Source organism: Pavona decussata, unplaced genomic scaffold, assembly GCF_977016875.1.
Source record: "Pavona decussata unplaced genomic scaffold, jaPavDecu1.1 SCAFFOLD_155, whole genome shotgun sequence".
NCBI lineage: Eukaryota > Metazoa > Cnidaria > Anthozoa > Scleractinia > Agariciidae > Pavona > Pavona decussata.
The window spans coordinates 1594549-1616803 of NW_028145567.1; the positions used below are offsets into that span (position 1 = coordinate 1594549).

At 39.9% G+C, this 22255-nt stretch overlaps 1 protein-coding gene across 2 annotated transcripts in view; it reads right to left on the reverse strand.

Moving 5' to 3' along the window:
• Positions 1-22255, reverse strand: part of LOC146465789 (nucleolar protein 14-like) — a 29709-nt gene that overhangs the window by 4016 nt on the left and 3438 nt on the right. Inside the window, exons 5-27 of one of the 2 annotated variants that reach the window (XM_085128174.1) lie at positions 21010-21086; positions 19888-19953; positions 18747-18839; positions 18125-18211; positions 17235-17303; positions 16818-16900; positions 16175-16242; positions 14959-15189; positions 14444-14517; positions 13427-13481; positions 13210-13252; positions 12591-12678; positions 12258-12343; positions 11538-11644; positions 6904-6935; positions 5699-5800; positions 4173-4235; positions 3092-3182; positions 2687-2756; positions 1894-1974; positions 1132-1242; positions 880-913; positions 44-171 (exon numbers count right to left, since the gene is read on the reverse strand). In XM_085128174.1, the coding sequence (XP_084984300.1) occupies positions 44-171; positions 880-913; positions 1132-1242; positions 1894-1974; positions 2687-2756; positions 3092-3182; positions 4173-4235; positions 5699-5800; positions 6904-6935; positions 11538-11644; positions 12258-12343; positions 12591-12678; positions 13210-13252; positions 13427-13481; positions 14444-14517; positions 14959-15189; positions 16175-16242; positions 16818-16900; positions 17235-17303; positions 18125-18211; positions 18747-18839; positions 19888-19953; positions 21010-21086 (1939 nt within the window). Of the gene's footprint in view, positions 1-43; positions 172-879; positions 914-1131; positions 1249-1893; positions 1975-2686; positions 2757-3091; positions 3183-4172; positions 4236-5698; positions 5801-6903; positions 6936-11537; positions 11645-12257; positions 12344-12590; positions 12679-13209; positions 13253-13426; positions 13482-14443; positions 14518-14958; positions 15190-16174; positions 16243-16817; positions 16901-17234; positions 17304-18124; positions 18212-18746; positions 18840-19887; positions 19954-21009; positions 21087-22255 lie in introns of both variants that reach the window. The other variant, XM_085128173.1, reaches the window with a different exon arrangement.

Here is a 22255-nt window from a genome sequence, read left to right on the forward strand (position 1 = left end):
AACTATTCCAGCCTATTAACGAAGAGAATTAATCCCAACTCACTGTTCTTCAAATTTTGGCTCGAATGTCTTGATAGCCTCCGGTTTGCGGGCTTGCAACATTAGATGTTTTCGAGCCAAGCTCTTGTTGTAGAGATCATTTATTCTTGACAGAAGGACGCTATGAAGTTCCTATGAAAAAGATAAAAAACGTTAACCCCGTAAGTCGGGATGTCAGCACAGGAATGGCTAAAGGAGTAGCTAGAAATTTAAGAATGAAGAGTTTTTTTCGCCATAGCAAATACCAAACGTTTCTTTGAGTACTTTGTATTCGCTTTTGGTGGAGCTCTATCATTGGTCCAAAAATTCGTACAGTTTGATCTAACCAATCAGAACAAACACACATTTTCCCCAGCCAATGAGGAGCCAAGACAAATTTGGCTTCCTACGTTTTCCCGCGCTTAGCACCGGCTGCATGCTTTTGTCTTTTGTTGTGATTGCTTCATTATTGGTGTTTGTTCTGATATGCCTGTATCGTTGCCCGGCAACGAGAGCGTCGCTAAGGCCTGGGTTTCCCTAGCGACCCAAGTATAAGCACAAGCACAAGAGTCCATACAATGACTAGTACAACGGCGGATAGAAATACAAAAACAACACGAACAAGAATTGTCTCCTCCCTTTCGGCGCTGGAGTGCCGTTCTTGGGGATTTAGCTCCTGTTTAGTTCGAAATAGTGTACAAGAACGTGAATTTTACTTTTTTTAAGTGACGATTTCCTCCACATTCATTGTCGTCGGTGTTGCTTAAGCGGGTCGCTATTTTTTAACATTGCGTCCTTTGAGCACGCTGAAAATCGCTTGTGAAACCACAGCTTTATGCACAGCACAAAACATGACTATACCTTAACAGAAGCAGGATAGAGTTCGACAGGTATTCTGCAAAATAAAAAGACTTTACGTCAGAAAAGTTGTAAAGCGGTAAATTGCTGGAGAAGAACAGAAGAATGTTATTCAACGATTGAATGAATGCTGATTTGGTAAAGCAAATAGGCAAATTGTAACACTAAAAGAAGGGTAAGCTCGAAGAGTCGTCGATGAATACCAATGGAGTTTAAGTTCTAGCTTATATGTCTAACCTGGTGATGGCAATGTACCTTTGTAAATGTTCTTTAACCGGCGTGAAAATCTCAATACCAGCAGGAAGGTCTTGGTAAATATCGACGAACTTGTTCAAGACAGACAGGCAATGACTTAACGAGTTAACCCTACCGAAAAGGAAAAGAAAAGAAAAACAATCAACCAGTTGTTTGTTTGCTAATTACAATTCGGTCAGGTAGTCTCGCTCCTCCCTACTAGTGGGGAGGAGCGTTGCGTGACGACACTAAAAACTGGCTGCGACGGAGACTAACGGTCAGGCCGTCGTATCCCCTTTTCCGCTCACTCATGAGCTAGGCGGGGGTTCTCTCATCTACAGAGAAATAACGGAAGAACTGAATAAACGGCGTTTGGCGAGGGAGAGGGTTCTACAAGGCAAAGAAGAACCACGCAGCAGATTTGCCACTGAAAAACACCAAATATTGACGACGAAAGAAACAAAACAAACAAAAGGAAGTTTTTCATTCAGAAATTGAACGAGGACTAGTTTATCTCAGTCTATAACTGTACTAAGTGCGGGACGACTGAAACAACCGGTGCCAAGCGCGGGAAAACAGGCAACCGGTGCCAAGAGCGGGAAAACAAGCAAACAGTCGCAATCGGTAGCAAGCGTGCAGCACGCATAATTATATACATGAAAAAGCGTGCATTGAGAAAAATCATGATTGGTTTAAGTTTTTTCTTCGATAAGATGGGATAAAACAACAACAACAAAAACAGAAACAAAGGAGAATTTGGCCTATTTTTGCCACACTCTTTACCTTATTTCGTCCGTCGTAAACTCAGCTTCTGTGACTTCTCCAAGGGTCTTTGTAAGCGGTAAAGGTTTGACAACTAAAGAGCTGGAACGGATTGCATGAGTTAGCTTAAAATCTTTTCCTCGACAAATCATTAGGGAGCTTTAGCAACGACGACGGCGACGGCAGTGAAAACGTCACTATTGAAATTATTTAGCGTTTTTTCAAACGCCGTCGCTATTATTCCAACTCGCTTGAAATGTCAAATGTAGGTGAAATTTCCTGGAGCTGAATTCTTGAAGAACCCACCCAAGTTTAGAAAGAGAAAGAAAAATTCGTCGTTGTGTGTTTACGTCGTTTATAAATCGTCCCATTAGGAAATTTCACGTCCTAGCCGTGAAGTGACGGCAAAGAAATGTACCAAAAAGTGTAATGCACGTGTAGAGTCGTTGTTTTGGTTATTAAGCCTATTGTTTTTTTGATGTTCTCGTTGCCGTCTCCGTCGTCGTTGCTAAAGCTCCCTCAGGCTATTGCATCTGACTCGCGTCGAACGCAATTTCAATCTGCGGCGACAGGAGCGAATTTTTACCCAGCATTGTTTTCCAAGAGTGTCGCATCGGCAGCTCAAGGAGGCGAAAATCCCACTTGTAGCCACCCTGGGAAAGGCAAAGGACAGTTTAAAACAAGCTATTCGCGTTAAAATGCAGGCTTCTCGAGTCGCCTATGAAGAGGGTGGCTACACGTCGCTTTACATTGGTGATGTGACATTGTTGCATAAAATAAACTAACCAGACTTTGATTTAGTCATCAAACTCACCTTGCATTGGACTGAAGTTTAAGGAGATCTCGCCACTTACTGGTTTCTTTAAATGGTAACACGAGTTGGGCTGCAAGGACGGAATAAAAATAATTAAATGAAGCGTTCGTTTCTTGAAGACATGCCAGAAAAATCGGCATCGCAGTACCGAGCACACTACGCGATTTTCGCGGATCGCCGTTATCGGCGTATAAAATCGCCTGATGGGTCGCTGGCTTTACAGCAGCCGAAACTAGCAAAAAAAGACAAACGCAAACAGCACCAAAGAAAAATACTGCCCACAAGTTTACTTTTAAACTGGAGCCTATGAAGATGCATGAACTCCTCGTGCGCTGGCAAAGTTTTGGCGGGATCACCGTTGATAACAAGTTTTTCATTGACAATGGGGATCTGCCCGATACTTACGAGTGCGGCCCTCTTTCTCCGAAGCCATGAACAGAATTCCACATAAAAAGTTGACAGCTTCTGGCACCAGTCTCTTGGATAGAGAAATGTACTGCAAAACACGATCTGACGATTAACGCGTTTTCTCCAAGAGAAAGCTTTTACAATGGATCAAGTGCAGTGTGATGATCACCCTTAGAGATTTCGTCCTCACTTTTAGGGTGGCTTGCACCGATTTCCAGCACTAACACTTACATTCCGATGAACCAGTACTACTATGGTAACCTTTCGTGTCAAGAAAACGACCATAACTTGTTCACCAATGATTAGGCAATTGTTTGATACCATTATTATTTCGTCAACTTATAAAGAGTGGTAGTATTGATCCGTCAAAGTATAAGTGTTGGAAACCCGGTGCTTGCAACCTTCACAGTAAGAACCATCTTAGATCGTTATAGACTGATCCAATGTAAAACACTCCATAATGACAGGACAAGAAAACAAGGATTATCAGCTCTAATGGACACCCAGTATTAAGGACGGTGCTTACTTTTGTTACTGCGCATATGTTCTGCGCATCTCTAGATACTCAGATTTCCATGGGTGGTGCCTACTGATACAGGGATATTTTTGCGCGGTTTAAAACTATGCGGAGAAAGCAGAACTTAGTAATTATTCTAGGTATCCAAAAAGAACATTGGGGGTAACCATGCATTCTTCAGTGATAATAAAGCTTCAATTTCGAATAAAACACCATATATTGCTTTGTATTTTACTGCTTTTTAGAATAATTGCTGCTAAATTATCTCTAAAAAATGCGCCGCTACCCCCAATTTTCTTTCTGGATTCCAGTAGCCCAGACTAACATCTTCTTTTCCCGATAGTCATAAACTGTGTAAAAATACTTCGGTATTAGGAGGCATCGTCCTTAAACAGACAACGCCTCCAAAGGAATTAGAACTGAATATGACAATGAACAAATCATGTAAGAACTGCAGGCGAAGGAAAATTTAAATATTTCCGAAACTACAAACTCTTTTTTTTTTTAAGCCACTGTAGAGATCCCCAATTTAGTGTAATCAAAGTAAAGAAACAAACAAACCTCAAGAAACAAATCACAGACAAAAAGGCCCCGTAAAACATCCCTCATACACCGCACTGGACACTGAAAAAAAAAAATTAAAGATGCAAGTTTAAGTCAGCTGCAAGCTCAAATAGACTTTTGTTTTTAAAAAAATAAAGAACTGACCGGTCTGTTAGGCAAATTTTGACAAATAGAAAGCGCCTTTTAATATTCTTTTAAACCACAATAGAAACTTTTATATTTGCCTCCTAGCCCTCCATACTGTTTTTCTTACAGTAACACTGTATAATGAACAACTATTCCACGAGCGCGCGTTGGATATTTAACAATTAGACGGCGAGCTCGAGGTTTCTATCGGCTGATAGTTGGCGAGGGGCGAAGCCCCGAGCCAACTATCAAAGGCGATAGAAACCGAGAGCGAGCCGTCTAATTGTTTTAGCATACCTCTGAGTGATCGATCTATGAAGCAAAAAATCTTTTTATTTCATAAATTTTGATATATTTGTGCAATGATGCATGCTAAATCGCGCGCGCTCTAACAAACTGCCGTCTATCGATCGATAGACGGCACCTGTGTAGCCAATCAGATTGCGCGTTACGCGATAGTCGGTCACTGAGGTATGCTAAGAGAAGATAGATAGCAAATGATATAATATATAATAATCTCATATCCAACAAGCGTGAGTGGAATAATTTTTTTTATTTAAAACCATCAAGAAATATTGCTAGATTTTGCTGATTTCGCTTTGCAAGAACAATTAGAATACAACTTAATAGTCCCTGTTTCTCGGGCATGGTATAGTGGCTCATATACTTTGGCCGCTAAGCCAATCAAAACGCTCGGATTGATTGCATTATACAACGATCTAGTTTTTAATAATGTTCCTTATCGCAACAGTTGAAAGAATTCGCCGGTTTCGTGACAATATATTTTATCTTTGGAGATAATTTCCTTTATTGTTATGACTCGTATGTCCAAGACTAACTTTTTACCTCACAAGCCCAGTGGCTATGAAGATCCACTAGCCGCAGTTTCACTTTGTTTTACGAAAAGGGGAGTAATAATAGACCCTTCTCCAAAATGGCGGAAACAGATTTGAAAGAGTTCAAATTGAACTGAATGAAAAACTGTTACCAGCACTGGAAAGAGCACCTTTATTTTAGTAACCTTGCAAAGTTTCAGCATATTACGTGTTACATCAGCTTAGGAAATGTAAGATGAAATTTGACAAATTTACAGACGTTTGTATGACTGGGGGGTATACGTCATGCCCCCAGTCATACAAATGTCTGTAAATTTTTCATTTTTCAACTTACATTGTCTCAGCTGATATTACACCTGATATGCTGAAACTTTGCAGGGGTACTAAAGTAAAAGTGCTCTTTCTAATACTGGTATACGTTTTTAATTTTAACTTATTTGAATTTTCGGCCGCCATTTTGGAGAAGGGCCTATTATTAAGAAAAATCTCCCCCACCTGTAACCTGAAATTAGACACTTATCACTACTGTACAGCTGTAAGGGTTGAACCAACTTAACTTACCTGTGCCAGAACCTGGGACATTAGGACCATGGCTGGGGTACAAACAGCGTGTTTAAAATCTGACGTGGAAAACAACATTGACACGATCCGGAGCTTCAGCAACTGAAATCAGACAAGGAATCTTGGTTACAAATGCTTGAAAGAGTAATTACTGTTCCGGCCTAGTGACTCTCTCGTAACGGATAACTACTTTTGTAGGTCCCTTCCGTAACTAAGTTTGTCATTCATCATCATCATCATCATCATTAAGGCAAACACCTTCTTAAGAGCCGTTGTCACGCACAGCTACGCTTTCGGGAGAGAGCGTTTTGACTTCTCGCTTAAATCGCCGAAACAAAACCGTGCAGAAATCTTGCCTGCGTAAAAGGCGCTTTAATCAGACAATTATGGCTGTAAACGGAAGATTAAAAATGATTTGAACTAACAGGAAACTCTTAAAACAATGAATCATGTAAAAATCACTTGCACAACATCACTTCCACTTGAGCAAGGTTTGAACAATTGATTTTAAGAAAGTTTGCATAAACGGGCAGAGTTTTTAAAAATGTTTTGTTCTTAAGAACTTGCTGTCGAGGGTCGTGTTAAAACGTTTCCCATGATCAAACGACAAGCTCTAAGATTTCTGTAGCACAGCAATAACGAGATGAGTCGGGTGAATAAACAACCCACCTCCTGCCTACTGTGCAATACACTCACATCCATTTTCTCCTTACAATATCCATATGTTGTCAAGCAAACAGATAGGGAGAATAAGAGAAATAATCTGCCAGAAGATAGCTTTGATGTGGAACCAATCTGTATCTCAAAACTAACACGTAAAAGGGGTAATATGACTGCAGGACACTGTGATTCTTTTGGTGGAATTCTCGAAGGAAAAGCACACAATACTCCTTTTACCATTCTAACAAAGTTTTAAACGCAAGCATATGTGGTTTTGGACTTTCAAATGGCTGACTTAAAGTAATGTGAGGTAAAAAGCGAGCGGAAAAAGTATTATTGAAAATGGGGTAACAAGGACAAGGAGGAAAGAATTATTAACAGTAAGCAAGAACGGCGATAGAAAATAACTTAAAACCATGCAATGAAGCCTTTCGACACTGAAACCTGTTTGATAGAAAATAATTGTTCGTACAAAAAACTGAAAATAAAATTTAATTTTAAAACAAAATTAAAAGCGTGTTATGATCAATGGTGTAAGCACTTACCTCGGATAGACCCAGAAACATCCCTTTTCCACCTGGCAAATGAAATAGGAAGAATGGGAAACTGGAGATAGTACGATGAAATTTAATCACAAGATGAACAATGTAAACGCTTGTAACTTTTTTTCAGAATCCTCTGAAAATATCCTGACACTACATTATGTTAGGAAACCTTAAACATTTCCAATACACTGTGGAGTTCTGGGCTGAGTTGCTCGAAGCATGGTTAGCGCTAACCATTGGTTAAGAGGTATTAAAACCTATAGGTTGTTATGGTATTTAACCCGGGTTAGCGCTAACCATGCTTCGAGCAACTGGGCCCTGAAAGTCAAGAACCAGTCAAGGCAGTTGACACTTGCTTATACGGGGTAACTCCGCTGACCAAAACGACCACTGATACATGGCTGTAACAGCGAGGTTGATCTTAAAGGGGAAGTATCACGCGAATTTGATGCCATTTCATAACCCAAAAATGTTAACATAAAATAATAAAATAATTGTCTAGTTTTGTTATAAATTGTCAATATAGTGCAATAAGACTGTCGATAAGTGCCTCTGGCTAGAGACAGAGTGGGTCGGAATGGATTGAAACTTGAATAATGTTAGGCTAACGTTTTTCAAGATCTCCCATTTTTGTTTTCAAAATGCGCTAGAACAGATCACGAGTTGTTCTAAAATTGTTTTGTAGCTATGTGAAGGTCTTATTTCACCATTTTAACCAAACAGGTCAAAAACTCCATGCGACTTGCCCTTTGAGGTAGAGTCAAAGCCAGAAGGTAGCCATCCCTAAAGGCAACAACCTTGCACAATCACACTTACGGGTGTCACTGGCGATAAATGCATGGGTGTTTCTACTCTTCCGGTAGCCTGCAACCAAACTCTATTTTCGTTTCACTTGGTAAAGCATCAGAGAGGTTTTGAGTCGCGTTTACAGCAAACAGCAAACCGCAAACGTGAGATAAGTTGCGTTTACGCTATCTTGAAAAACTTGGTACATAGATGACAATAGTGCAAAAATAATTCTGCCTTTTAATTCTCACGCAATTTTACTGAGAAGCTGAAAACAGCGAGCGACAAACCTGAATATAGGGTAAACATGGTCACGTGGTACGGTCATTTTTGCCGTTTACCGTTTGCCGTATACGTGAAACGCGAACGGCAAAAATGACCACGTGACCACGACTTTCCCGCCATTTTTCACCATTTTTCACGTTTGCCCGGCGGTTGCCGTTTCTACGTGAAAACAGGCTATTTCGTGTTTAGTAAAAACCAGTGATAAACTGTGTTTGCAAGGACCACCGTGACAAAATAAAAGTACCGGGTCCTGTAGTGAAGGATCTAATCAGCAAAAAAATTGTAAAGCATATAATCTGAAAAAAGAGCAAGGCTGATTTCACGGTCAGGGAAGTATATTTTCCAATATTTCGAAAGGCACGGCCTTTCTTCTTCAGGGTATGTTTGAGACTGACCCTGTGGCAAGATACGTTACAATTTAAACAGTTACAATAGATACCTGAAAAAAGGCTAAAGTTACATAAACAAAAACGTTACAATTTGAAATTTGAAAATACAACTGGTAAATAGGTATAAGCTAACGTTACAACGTGGTAGACAAAAACAAAATACGTAACAATGAGTTAATTACATAACTTAGGAAGATGAAAGACGGGAAAAATGTTCATGTCTCATCTCTCCTATTAAGACCTAAGGGTTCAATAGTTTGACCTCTGTCGATGAGGTATGCCTCTCTAGCTTTGCGTACACTGTCACGATTAGATTTGATGAGTTCGAGGGGAATTAGTAGCATGTCAGAAGCGTTATGGTCGTTAGAAAGAAAATGTTCTGAAACTGTGGTGGGTTTGGAACTGTTTGTTTGTTTGTCGACTGGTCTACGGTGTTCGTTAAAACGGTCTTTAAGTCGTCGTTTTGTTTCTCCTATGTATTGTTTGTGGCAGCGGTTGCAGTGTACCATGTAAATAACGTTTTTAGAGTTACAGTCTATATGATGAGTAATATGCAGCCCCTGTACGTGACAATTTGACAACACGCGAACGCGATGCTCTCAAACGTCTCCGCAGACGCACTGACATTGTCATCAAGTCAGCAGACAAGGGCTCGGGTGTAGTTGTTATGGACCGTAACTGGTACATTGGCGAATGTTCACGACAATTAAACGACCCTAAATTCTACAAAACCTTAGACAAAGACATCACCACTGACATTCAAAAACGCATACGAATTTACGTAGAACGCATGCACCGTGACAAGATTATTGACGATCACACTAAACGTTTTTTAATACTGACTGATCCCAAACCCGGACGATTTTACATACTACCCAAAATACACAAACAAGGTAACCCCGGACGTCCCATTGTTTCCAGTAACTCTCACCCTACAGAACGCATCTCTCAGTTTGTAGACTATCACCTCAAACCTCTGGTACAGACTACACAATCCTTCATAAAAGACACTACACACTTCCTTAACAAACTCCAACAACTCGGACAATTACCCAATAACGCCATTCTTGTCTCTCTGGACGTTTCTTCTCTCTACACCAACATACCTCATAACGAAGGCATCAACGCGTGTCGACACTTCCTCGAAACACGTAACCGCACCCCTTCTACCATAAGTTCCGAAACTTTATGTGACCTCATACGTATGATCCTTACCATGAACAATTTTACGTTCAACGACAAACACTATCTACAGACTCACGGAACTGCTATGGGAACCAGAATGGCTCCTTCTTACGCCAATTTGTTTCTCGCCAAATTTGAGACGGACGCATGACTACGTGCTCCATTTCAACCATACATATGGTGGCGCTTCATAGACGACATCTTCATGATATGGACACACTCTCTCGACGACCTCCAAACCTTCACTACTTATCTCAATAACATTCACCCCACTATTAAATTCACATCCAATTATTCTCTCACATCTATACCCTTTCTGGACGTCAGTGTGTCTCTCTATAACGGCACTATCACTACCGACCTTTACACTAAGCCTACTGACAAACATCAATACTTGTTACAATCTTCATGTCATCCTAGACACACTAAGAGAGCCATTCCATTCAGCTTAGCTCTCAGACTTCGACGTATTTGTTCTTCTGACGAAACTTTTAAACTCCGAACAAACGAACTCAGAACCTATCTCAACAAACGGGGATACAATCTTTCATTCCTCAACCAAGAAATAGGACGTGTTAACGGCATCCCACGTTCCGACGCTATAGCTACGAAAGACACCTCCGACACCAACCAACCTATAAGAGTACCCCTTGTCGTCACATACAATCCAGCCCTTCGTTCTGTATCATCCATTATTCACAAACACTTCAACATCCTATCTTCATCTCCCCGCTGCGCAAACGTTTTCAAAGCCACACCTCTTGTTGCCTTCCGACGGACCAACAACCTGAGTGATTTACTTGTTAGCGCCAAACTACGTAATCCCACACAAAACACCCTACCCCATGGATCTTTTCGATGTGGGGACAACTGTTTAACTTGCAACTACATAACAGACGGACGTACCAGCTACACATTTCATTCTACCGGCGAAACTAGACATATTACTCATCATATAGACTGTAACTCTAAAAACGTTATTTACATGGTACACTGCAACCGCTGCCACAAACAATACATAGGAGAAACAAAACGACGACTTAAAGACCGTTTTAACGAACACCGTAGACCAGTCGACAAACAAACAAACAGTTCCAAACCCACCACAGTTTCAGAACATTTTCTTTCTAACGACCATAACGCTTCTGACATGCTACTAATTCCCCTCGAACTCATCAAATCTAATCGTGACAGTGTACGCAAAGCTAGAGAGGCATACCTCATCGACAGAGGTCAAACTATTGAACCCTTAGGTCTTAATAGGAGAGATGAGACATGAACATTTTTCCCGTCTTTCATCTTCCTAAGTTATGTAATTAACTCATTGTTACGTATTTTGTTTTTGTCTACCACGTTGTAACGTTAGCTTATACCTATTTACCAGTTGTATTTTCAAATTTCAAATTGTAACGTTTTTGTTTATGTAACTTTAGCCTTTTTTCAGGTATCTATTGTAACTGTTTAAATTGTAACGTATCTTGCCACAGGGTCAGTCTCAAACATACCCTGAAGAAGAAAGGCCGTGCCTTTCGAAATATTGGAAAATATACTTCCCTGACCGTGAAATCAGCCTTGCTCTTTTTTGAGATTATATTTCGTGTTTGCCGTCTACGTGAGAACTACGTAAGTATTTCTTCCTTTTTTCTTATATATATGAGTAGTTAATTGTTGAAAACAAGTAACCCAATAATTTTTCCGGCAAGTCATACTAGGGCAAATTAAGTTTCATGTTTAAAAATCCTTCTTAACTCACTCCTTACCGCACTTTTCTTCATGAACTCACCACAGTGAGTCGCAAAACAGCTTCACGGAAACTCGCAAAATTAAAGCTAACGTCAAAAGGTTCACGCTATTTTACGTGAAACGTGAAACGGCAAGGTCACGTTTGCCGTTTCACGTAAACGCGATGCTGAATCTCTCTATTATTCTAGTTCACACGCCAAGAATTCCGGCAAATGTCATGAATCTCTTCAATCAAACAAAATTTACCTTGTCTGTAACGATTCTCTGTGAACCTCTTGTGTATATTCTTCACAATCTGTTGCATGTGTTTTGCTGAATGAACAGGTGAATATTGCGCCACGTCAAACAGGTGTCTGAAACCAAAACACAGCAAACGTTGGTCTGATATCTGTGCAAATGTGGTCAGTCTCCCAATGTTTTGGTCGTCGCGTAACGCTCCTTCCCGCAAACTTTGGAGAAGTAGTGTATGACCACCACAAACAGTGGTTGCATAGGAGACCAGAATATGTTGGTTCAGTCGTATCTTGGAAATTCGTTTAAGAGATTGATCAGGGGCCCGTTTCTCGAAAGTCCCGGTAACTTACCGGGCCCGATAAGTATATTTTAAAATGTTTTGTCGCCGATTACACAGTGAATACAGACATGGTACTCAGCCAATTTTTTCATACAGTTACAAGATTTTAAAATTTAGTTTTCAAAGCTAGCAAAAATTGACTTCTGCTGAGAAACATTTATCACCAAAATCACTTATCGGGCCCGGTAAGTTACCGGGACTTTCGATAAACGGGCTCCAGGATTCGTAAAGTACCCCTTGGTTAATTAGAAAGATTTTCAAGAAGAAAAGATCTTTATTTTGAGCAGTGATGTGTTGGTTTGCATCTTGGAAATTTCTTTAAGACGTGGGTCAGGATTCGTTAAGTACTCCTTGGTTAATCAGAAAGATTTTTAAGAAGAAAAGATCCTTACCTTGACAGCTTGTCAATCATCTTCAGCTCCTCCGAGCCCAGCAATGATAGTTCACTAACGTACTCCAACAGATGAGTGAAAAATGCCTGTATAAAGAGGTTAGGATAATGAAATAATGAATTGACTTTTAACTATGCTTTTAAAGAAACTTCTTATTGCCAAAACAACTAAAAACCATCAATCACAGCTAATGCAATAAACGGATTGAAACTTGAAGTTAAAACAATCACAGTTTTTCTCACAGTCCTACTATCTCTTGTCTCTTGTCTTGCGCATTGCTACATACTGCATAGAGGATACATTGTATATTATACAGGCCATTTTGCAGCTTACCTCCATTTTTGGTTTGTTGTCAGCAGTAATCTTGGGGTTGTGACATGCCTTGATCCTTTCAATGATCGTCAACTGTTCTTTATACGACCTGTAAGTATAAAATATGCCCATCTATTCAGTTTAACGAGGACCGCTGATTATGGACCCTCATCATCACTTATCAAGTAATATGTCAAAAACGAGGGCGAGTGCTTTATCACGGGTTCCAAATACTGAGAAACAGATGAAAGCACGAGGCCGCAGGCCGAGTGCTTTCATCTGTTTCGAGGTATTTGGAACCCGTGATAAAGCACGAAGCCCGAGTTTTTGACATGTCTTCTCAAATGAAACAATAAGAAATTAATCTCATCAAAATGCAAATGTTTGATCTCAGATGAAAAACATGTTTCATCTCAGATGAAAACCTGGTGGTGTTTCATCTGGTGTTTCATTGGGGTATCAAGATTCATCCACCTGACCGAAATGGAGGTCATTTATTGGCTTTTGACTGCATGAATTATTAATGAGTTTGAGAACTTCGAATGAAAATCACTCAGTGAACAGGAGAAACGAAAAACAAACTCTCCCAAGACGGTACAGCATACTTAAACACGAAATAACGCGACGGTTTTTTGCTTACCAGCCCTTTAGCAGTTCTTTAAACTCAGAATATGACTTTGGTGCTGAAAATTAAAGAAATTAGATCAATAATACGAATACTCAGGATTTACACAAAAATTAATCATGTTTTAAACAGGTCAAATCACTGAAACGTGTTTGAGTGTTTACTCACGCTTGCTAAATTATTTGAAAAATTCCTAGAGAACAAAATTTTATAGTAGTCAACATTCATTTACCTTTAAATGTAAATGGAAGCTCTTTTTTCGCCTGTTCGGCCTCAGCTCCGTCTTTCTGCAAATTACAAAGTAAAACACTAAAGGTATTCTTGCGCAAGTAACAGGAAACATGCACGAGCCGCATAGATACTAACAAGATTATTTGAAGCCTTGTAAATATCTTTAATTCTGGTACGATGGCTTTCATAGACTTTTTCACCGTTATTATATCCACCCTTTAGAAATTGGGTAGCCTGCAAGAGCAAACACCGTTTCCAGCCTTTGTTTCACTCACCGCAAAAAGACAGGGTGAAACAAAGACTGGAAAAGGCTTCTGCTCTCGCAGCCTAGAAAATGGATTAAACAGGCTACAGAACACAATACTTGTCATGGGAAATAGGCACAATATGATGACAGAAACAAAAACAAAAAAGCAAAATTTCAGGTATGAACAAAACTGTGAACAATTGACTGTTCGAATTTCACGAATTCAAAGTTTAGCTGCATTTGAAAGCACGTTTTTCCACTTTTTTTTTACAAAACGCGGTCAAAGTCGACATAGACCACTGAGAAGGGCCCTATGAACCAACTCGTAAATAAGAAACGTCCAGAGAAATAGCCTGCACAGCAGAACTCCAAATACAAGGCTCGATTTCCCATGGACCATAACAAACAGGAAGGAACGTCCATCATATCATGCCGACTACAAGAAAGCGTCTTTTTTTATTCCCCCCAAAGTGTTTCCCCTCCTTTTGCGATTCTCCTGTGTCTGCATGTCATGCACTTGCACCGATATGCACAGCAGACATTAGTTACAAGGCTTTCTTAAATACCGTAGTGTTTGGCAAAGCTCTATTGAGCACTAACAGTTGCTGAATAAACGTAGCTTCTGATAGTTTTCCTCACGGCCTGTTTTGGCCCTTTAAATGTACTAATTAAAAGTCATTTTCTCTCTCACAACCTATACAACTGAGTCACGCTTACCAATAGCCATAGACCTGTATAGCTACAGACTGATATTAAGTAATAAAAAGCTACCTGATGTTTTCTTTGTTGCTGTAGTTTAAGGGGTAAGCTGGAGGCAGCATCTTCCTCAATTTCATCATTGCTGACTAAGAAGGAAACATTCATTTAATCTTTCAGAGTGAAGCAAAAATAGTATTGAATGCTTTCACACTAGTGAAGAAAGATTTTTATCATTCATGACTATTTTATTAGACTGCGAGCAGTCCTCCTTTTTTCCTCAGATCACGCGAGCGTTTCTCTCGGGTCGCGGCTTCCTCGTTCGCTCGATCAATCGCGCGCTACGCTCGATCTATCGCGCGCTACGCTCGATCTATCGCGCGCTACGGAAGTTAGGAAAAGAAAGAGACTGCTCGCAGTCTACTATTTTATGAACCTTTTATGAACCTATTCGGCTTAATTAACTAATTAATTAATTAATTAATTTCTCTTTTTTTCAAGAAAACATAAACGTGAACCTCGCGTTTGCCGTAAATGCGATTCTAAATCTCTCTACCATTAAGCATAAGATTATGAAAAAGTGAATTTACCATCAGATTCAAGATCAGAACCATTGTCATCATCTCCACTGTCATCTTCTTCATCATCGTTGTCATCATCATCGTCATCATTATCATTATCAGCACCATCATTGCCTTCCTGCTCGTGTTCTCCCACCTTTCTTTCATCATCATCATCATCATCACCATCATCATCATCTTCTTCTTTAAATTCTTCCTCCATGCCCTCATGATCACTCAGCTGATCGTCGCTTTCTTCATCTAAAAGATACATACCACAGTCATTCCAAGAAACATATGGCATTCATAATTAATTAAACAGAAGACAGACCCTCGCAGGACTTTATTTACACAATTAAGCCGTTGCAACAAGAAAGCCGGTAAAAATTGTAAGCTTGAATGGGATTTAAACCCATGACCTCTGCGATGCCGGTGCAGTGCTCTACCAAATGAGCTATTAAGCCAACTGGGAGCTGGTCATATTGTGAGTTCGTAATATACGCGTGAAGGATAAATAAATGAATATGAATATGAATGTTAAATTGGCAGGGTCCAATTGTTCAAAGGCCGGATAACTTTATCCAGTGGATAAGTCACTATCCGTCAGTTTCAATCTGTGCAAAGATTTCAGTATTTCCTCTTGTACAAGCGAATATGCACACTCTAACTACAGTTAAGTTTGGGAGTGTACGAAAACCTTGGACAACGTTTAACGTGAAGTTTCAATCTGTGCAAAGATTTCAGTATTTCCTCTTGTACAAGCGAATATGCACACTCTAACTACAGTTAAGTTTGGGAGTGTACGAAAACCTTGTACAACGTTTAACGTGAAGTATATTTAAGACCCTGAATAGTGGCTTATCCAGCGGATAAAGTTATCCGGCCTTTGAACAACTGAGGCCAGGTGCATATAAACAGAATTGTTTTACTTTCTTAGATTCGGGAGTACATTGAAAGTGGTCCAACACCTGTACATAAACACCTTTTAGCAAATACAATAACACTGTGCTGCTCCAATACATTCAAAGGCGTTTTCAGGACCCAAGAGCAGATAATCAGCCGTTGAGAAATCGAAACAGCAGTTAAAATTGTTGAGAGCAAAAGTTAACAAAACAGGCTCTATACACTCTTGCCTGGATCAAATTCACTGTGATGGCTTTGTTTCACCCCTTTCCTATTAAAATCTACTTCTTTGCCATGTGTCAGGACAGAGTCTAAGGTAACATTCAACCGAATTTTCTCTCACCCTCCAAGTTTGTCATTGATCCATCTTGATAGCTCAACATAACTCTGTCATCCACGGCTGGAGTGAAGCTGTTCATCATGCAAAATTAAAACGGAAAAAATCAAACAAAGGATAAAAACATAAAAAAAATGTCATGAATAAATACGACAGTCACAACAAGAAGTCCAAATTTACAAACAAATCAGAAGACATTTTTCAAAAATAATATTGAAAACCATCTTTGTTTAAAATGGTTTCCTCTACCAAAGTTGTTCAACAAGGAACAAACCTGACAGCTCAAAATAATTGTTTGTCTCACGATTGTGTAGCATAGGCATTGATCGTGACATTTGAATGGCTCTTACACAGCCCCGTATATGGCAGAGCCAGGTTGTGGAAGACTAAGAGCCTACCCAGTGATCTTCGATTAGCAGTATCTTTCATGGATTGATAGTATTTCAAAGTTTAAATAAATTTGGTTCTGTAGAACTAATTTTCTTTGTGAAATAGGTGAGTCCACAGACTCCTGGACCCACTATCGAATATTCTTAATCTTGAGTGCTCTTTTGAGAATGAAAGAGGTTAGGCCAGATTTCGTTTGATTAAATTGTTTCCTTGAGCATCAGGAACCTGTTAACTGTCTCCACACAGATCAGTCGTGTACCTGTCACCAAGATCATCAGCAGAAACATGTTTAGGCTTCTTGTCCACAGCTGGCAAACCTTTCATTCTTCTTTGCCGTTCAAGCTAACAGAGAGAAAAATCAAAATTTATTTTGTCATATTACCATTGAAACTGCTTCACTAAAGCAACCCTATAGCTGACCTGTTTTCAGCAGATAAGTGGACATAAGCTGGACCAGAAAAAAAAATGTTTGGCCCGCATGTGACCTGTCCATTTCACATGCATACAAGACAACATTCACTGAATATTTGCCAAGAAGATCAGATAATAATCTCAGGTGAAACAAATCAAGCATATATTATGCTTGGTCCACATGCCATAAATTTCCTGCCCAGCCCTCCTATTCTGTTATAAATAATCCATACATCCATCAGAATTAAACTGAGAGATAACTTACCTCTAATTTCCTTAAGCGTTCCTGTTCTTCCTTGGCAAGCTCTTGTTCTGACTTCAACCTGTCAGTGGCCTAAAAAGTACAACACTATCTCAATCAGGGGTTACTCAAGAGGAGAGCAATGCAGGATTACTGCAACGATAGATATACTGCACACTGCTCCATAAGATTTACATTTGGTATTGTGTCACCTGAGTCCCCTTCAGTCTTCATTGAAACCTGCTCACAGGTTATCAAGTTGTCTAATGAGATAAACTTTGATAATGATGATGGTCTGGACAAAGGGGCGACAGAAGTGTCCATTCTACATTACTTTTGCTGGGAAATAGGACCAGAAATCAGCTTATGTGGGTGCTGCCATCAGTCCATGTTGCCAGTTGGTCCCATTACTTGTGAAACAGGATAGAGTAAATGAAAGAAATTGAGATAGACACCAGGGGTTGTCACTGCCAGCAATTTCTTTCGTCCCTAGTGGTTCTTTAATTTATGACCCACAAGAGTGATCAATGAAAGTGTTGTGAGACAGGGCCTATGGTTTTTCATCCTTATCTGAGAAGACTAGAAAGTCTAACCATCAGCAGATGTCATTACAAAGGCAGCAATTTCTCCTCAGTTATTTTAAGACACCCCGAGTGCTGGTCTGGGCCAGGAATCAAACCTGGGCCTACCAATCCAAAATCTGGTACCCAACCAAATTGAGCTAACCATTGGGCAGTCAAAATAATCTTGGGTCTCCTTTGGAGAAAACTGGCCCTAAAAAATGGTGGGCCCAGTGTGACCTTACAAGTCTATCACTAGAAGAAACCGTGCTCAATCATTCACTAACTAAGGAAAAGTGACCTCTGTATAATAACAGGATTTTAGGTTGATTTGTCTGCAGGCTCTTTACTTACTTTCCCTTTCAGTTCAAATGCCAGCTGCCGAACAGCAATGTCATAATCGTCAAATTGGGAAGAAGATACCTCCCTACTGTGTGGCCCCTTAAAAAAGAGAAAATTCAAAATAAGCTTGTTTTAAACAAAGTAACACAATTTTAGAATTAATAAATATAATTCATTAAATAAATTTTTATATAATTTTTAACCCTAAGGTTACCCTATACCTTCAGAGGTGTCTCGCGTTTAAGTGATGTAGCGCGTCCAGTTTAAACTGTAGATACCTAAACCCCCATGCACGTCAGTTTCCGGACCAAAAGCGCTAAAAAAATATGTCTGCGTTTTGCCATATTCAATCGCAATGAAAAGTTATAGAACATTTTCGAAATAGGATGAAGAAAATGTGCAGTGATCATACAAAAATCGCTCTCGGAGAAAAAATATTTCGAAAGAAAAAATTCGCACACACGTTTTTGTTGTTTATATGTTAAACTAGCTACTGTCCAAATTTGAAGGCAAACAAACAACTTCCGTTTGAGTTTTAGCTCTTTGAAGTGGCTCCTCCAAGTAAAAAAATTGAATTGTAATTAATAAATAAATAATAAATAAATTATAAACAACAGAATAATATTGGAATTACCTTTTGTGAGAGCAGATTCTGAATGCTTTTCCAGTCTTTGTCCAGCTTGTCTGTCAATGAGACAGTCTCTTCTTTGGCCATTTGTCGTTCATGCTGGAACAAGAACATTGTTAAATATTTTATAAATATATCTTGGCTGAGAGAAGGGGTTGAGAAACAGGAGAAAAGTGGGCAAGAAATAGGAAAGAAAGTTGAAGGGTTGGCAACCGGGAGAGAAGGGGCAGAAACCAGGAATGAAGAGGGTAAGGAAAAGGGGGTAGGAACCACAAACAAAGAGGGTGGGGAACAAGGGAGAGGGAGGTGGGGACCAGGAAGAGGAAGGTGAGAACTAGGAGAGAAGGAGGCAGGAAGCAGGAAAGAAGAGGAAGGGGAACATTAGGGAGAGGAAGGTGGGGACCAGGGTAGAAGGGGACAGAAACCACAAAAGAGGAGGGTAGGGAACAGGGGAAAGGGTGGTGGGGACCAGAAAAGAGGGAGGTGGGAACTATGAGTGAAGGAGGTAGGAAGCAGGAAAAAAGAGGGTGGGAAACAAGGGAGAGGAAGGTGGGGACCAGGGGAGATGGAGGCAGGAACCACAAAAGAGGAGGGTAGGAAACAGGGAAAAGTGAGGTGGGGACCAGGAAAGAGGAAGGTGGGAACTATGAGAGAAGGGGGTAAGAAGCAGGAAAGAAGAGGGTGGGGAACAGGGGAAAGGGAGGTGGGGAGCAGGAAAGAGGGAGGTGGGAACTATGAGTGAAAGGGGTGAGAAAAAGTAGAGAAGGTGGTGGGAACCGGGAGAGAATGGGTGGGAACCAGGAAAGAAGAGGGTGGGAACCAAGAGGGGAAATACTGGGAACCAGGAGTGAAGAGGGTGGGAACCAGGTGGGAGGGGATTGAGGACCAGGAGGGAGGGGAGTGAGAAACTGGAAAGAAGGTGGAAGGGAATTAGGAGAGAAGGCAGTGGGAAGCAGGAGAGTAGAGGATGGAAACCACAAGAGAAAGGGTGGGAACCAGGAGAGATGGGGGTGGGAACCAAGAGGGAACTCTTCCCCACTGGTTCCTAGGTCATAGGAGAGGCACTTGTTTGAGAGGAGGTACTCGTCCAAGGATTTATGGCACTTGACTTTCATGTGTAATTTTCTAGTTCATATTTGATATTTACCTTCTTGATCTTGGCTTTAGCAACTACCTCCTCCATGATCTCTTTCTTGCTCTTGTGTTTGTCAGTCTAAATTACACAAAGAGCAAAAAATACAAAATATTATGTAAAGTTCTTCAAAGAACACTAAACATTAACTAGTCTGGTCACATTCTGATTTCTTTGAGATTCTAACAATGCTGCTTTAGTAACAACATTATCCAGGAGTTTCATAAAGCATCTTAAGATAAGTGGGAGTTTTCTGCAATATTTTATTGTTCTCTGCCTTCCACAGGATTTCCTCAAGCTCTCTTTATGTTCCCAATCATCAGTAAACTGTCGTCAACCGACTGATCCAATACAGCGCTTGAGGAAATCCTTTGGAAACCAGGAAATAATTGTAGAAAACTCCCGCTTACTGATGCTTTATGTAACCAGGCCCTGGCACTGGGCAAATTGACCATCTGCAAATGCCAGTTCAGTTGGCTGCTTTTGACACCTTAACCAACTTTTGTGATAGAGGACCATAATCAGTATTACTATCCAGACCTACACCTTTCAAAAGCTCTATTTTCAGTGGACCCTGATGACCTGCAGATACACTGTTTTTTGGGGTTAAATACTAAATAGAAGAAAGATCCTCGCAGTTATTTATGCAACTTAAGCAGTTGCGAAAAGAAAGCCTGAAATAAATTCAGGCTTGAACGGAATCCAAACCCATGACCTCTGTGATGCCAGTCAAGTGCTCTACCAACTGAGCTATCAAGCCAACTGGGAGCTTGGTCATGTTGTGAGTTCGTAATATACCTGTGAAGGATGAGTATAATTACCGGTAATATGCATGTATATGAAACATATATTTGAACTGCAGGTGAAAGATTAAATAAAAGAAAGATCCTCGCAGTTATTTTTTTAATACGCAACTTAAGCAGTTGTGAAAAGAAAGCCTGAAATAAATTGTTCTTCTTGGCCTAACTGTTCAAAATCTTGAAATGAAACCCCTGATTATCACAATCATAAATTAATAAATAATTATCTAAAAATTTACGGATGATGAACAATCTGACTGTATAATTTTTGCATTAACCTTTTGAATTTGTTACCACTTTAGGTTAACCAGTTGAAAGTAACAAAAATAACGTATACCATGTCAGCCTGCTTATCATCTGGTCTTTTCTTAGTCAGAAAGCCTCCAAAATGCAATTCTTTCACATCCTCCTCAGCTGCAGAAGAAAGTTATCCAAGGCATTTAAAACAAAACATAATGTTCCCAGTTATGTCCAGAAATGCAGGCAATGGCGAATTTGGCAATCCACTTACAGCCTGTAAATGTGTATTTTCATCATTGCCTGCATTTCTGGACATATCTCAATGTTCCTGTTAACAATAAATTATTGACAGAAATAACCAAATAGTGACATTTTTAACAAATTATATAACAATTAATTAATCTTTTGACTGAATGTACATGTAATGTTCAACTTTACCAGTCTGATAAATTATAAATATTATTAACTTTATGCAACAGACCCCTGGTGATGTTATTAATAATAACCTAAGTCAAAATGAGAAAGTGATAAATTGCTATAAAATAATAATAAAAATAATCAATGTGAAAGGTGAATATAAATAGTTATAAATTCAACTTGGATTGAGGCGGGGTGGGAGCTACATGTACATGTAGTTGGGAAGGGGGTGGGTCCACATCTCCTTTATGTACATCGCTTGCATTTACTTGAAAAGTAAAAAGCTATTTCTTGTTTATTTAGGATTTTGCTCAAAAATTAAATACGCAACTAAACTTTTTTAGTACATGACAACTGTGCTCTTGGCCAAAATTATTGCTTATTTGGAACGATCTCGATTTTAAGGCAATAGACCTTTGTCACGTGGGGCCATGTTGAGCCTTAGAGGAATAAAAAGTTTTGTTTTTGCATGGCAGGCTGTGCCCAGACACGAATTCAGTGCGAGGCTTCCCATGCAAAATCAAAGCTTTTTATTCTCCTGAGACTCAACATGGCTGCTGAGTGACAAAGGTAGATATAAACAAGCTTGTGCCTCTCTTGTCCAAAACCCTTAATTTGTACAGAATGTACAGAGTCCCAATGTTATTTACCAGGTCAGGCTAGAATACTAAGGCCTGTTCCAAACGTCACGCTACTGCCGTGTCGAACTAAATTCAAGAATTTAATTTGACTTAAACACAGCAGTTAAGCACTAGCGCGACATTTGAAACCATTTAGTTCAGCAGGCTGAATTAAGTTTGGCTATTTAGCACAGCAGTAGCACAGCAGGCCCTGTTGTGCCGCACGGTAGCAGCGCGACTTGGTTTCAAACAGCGTGCTCTTGCCGTGCCGAACTAAATTCATAAATTATTGTTAATTAATATATT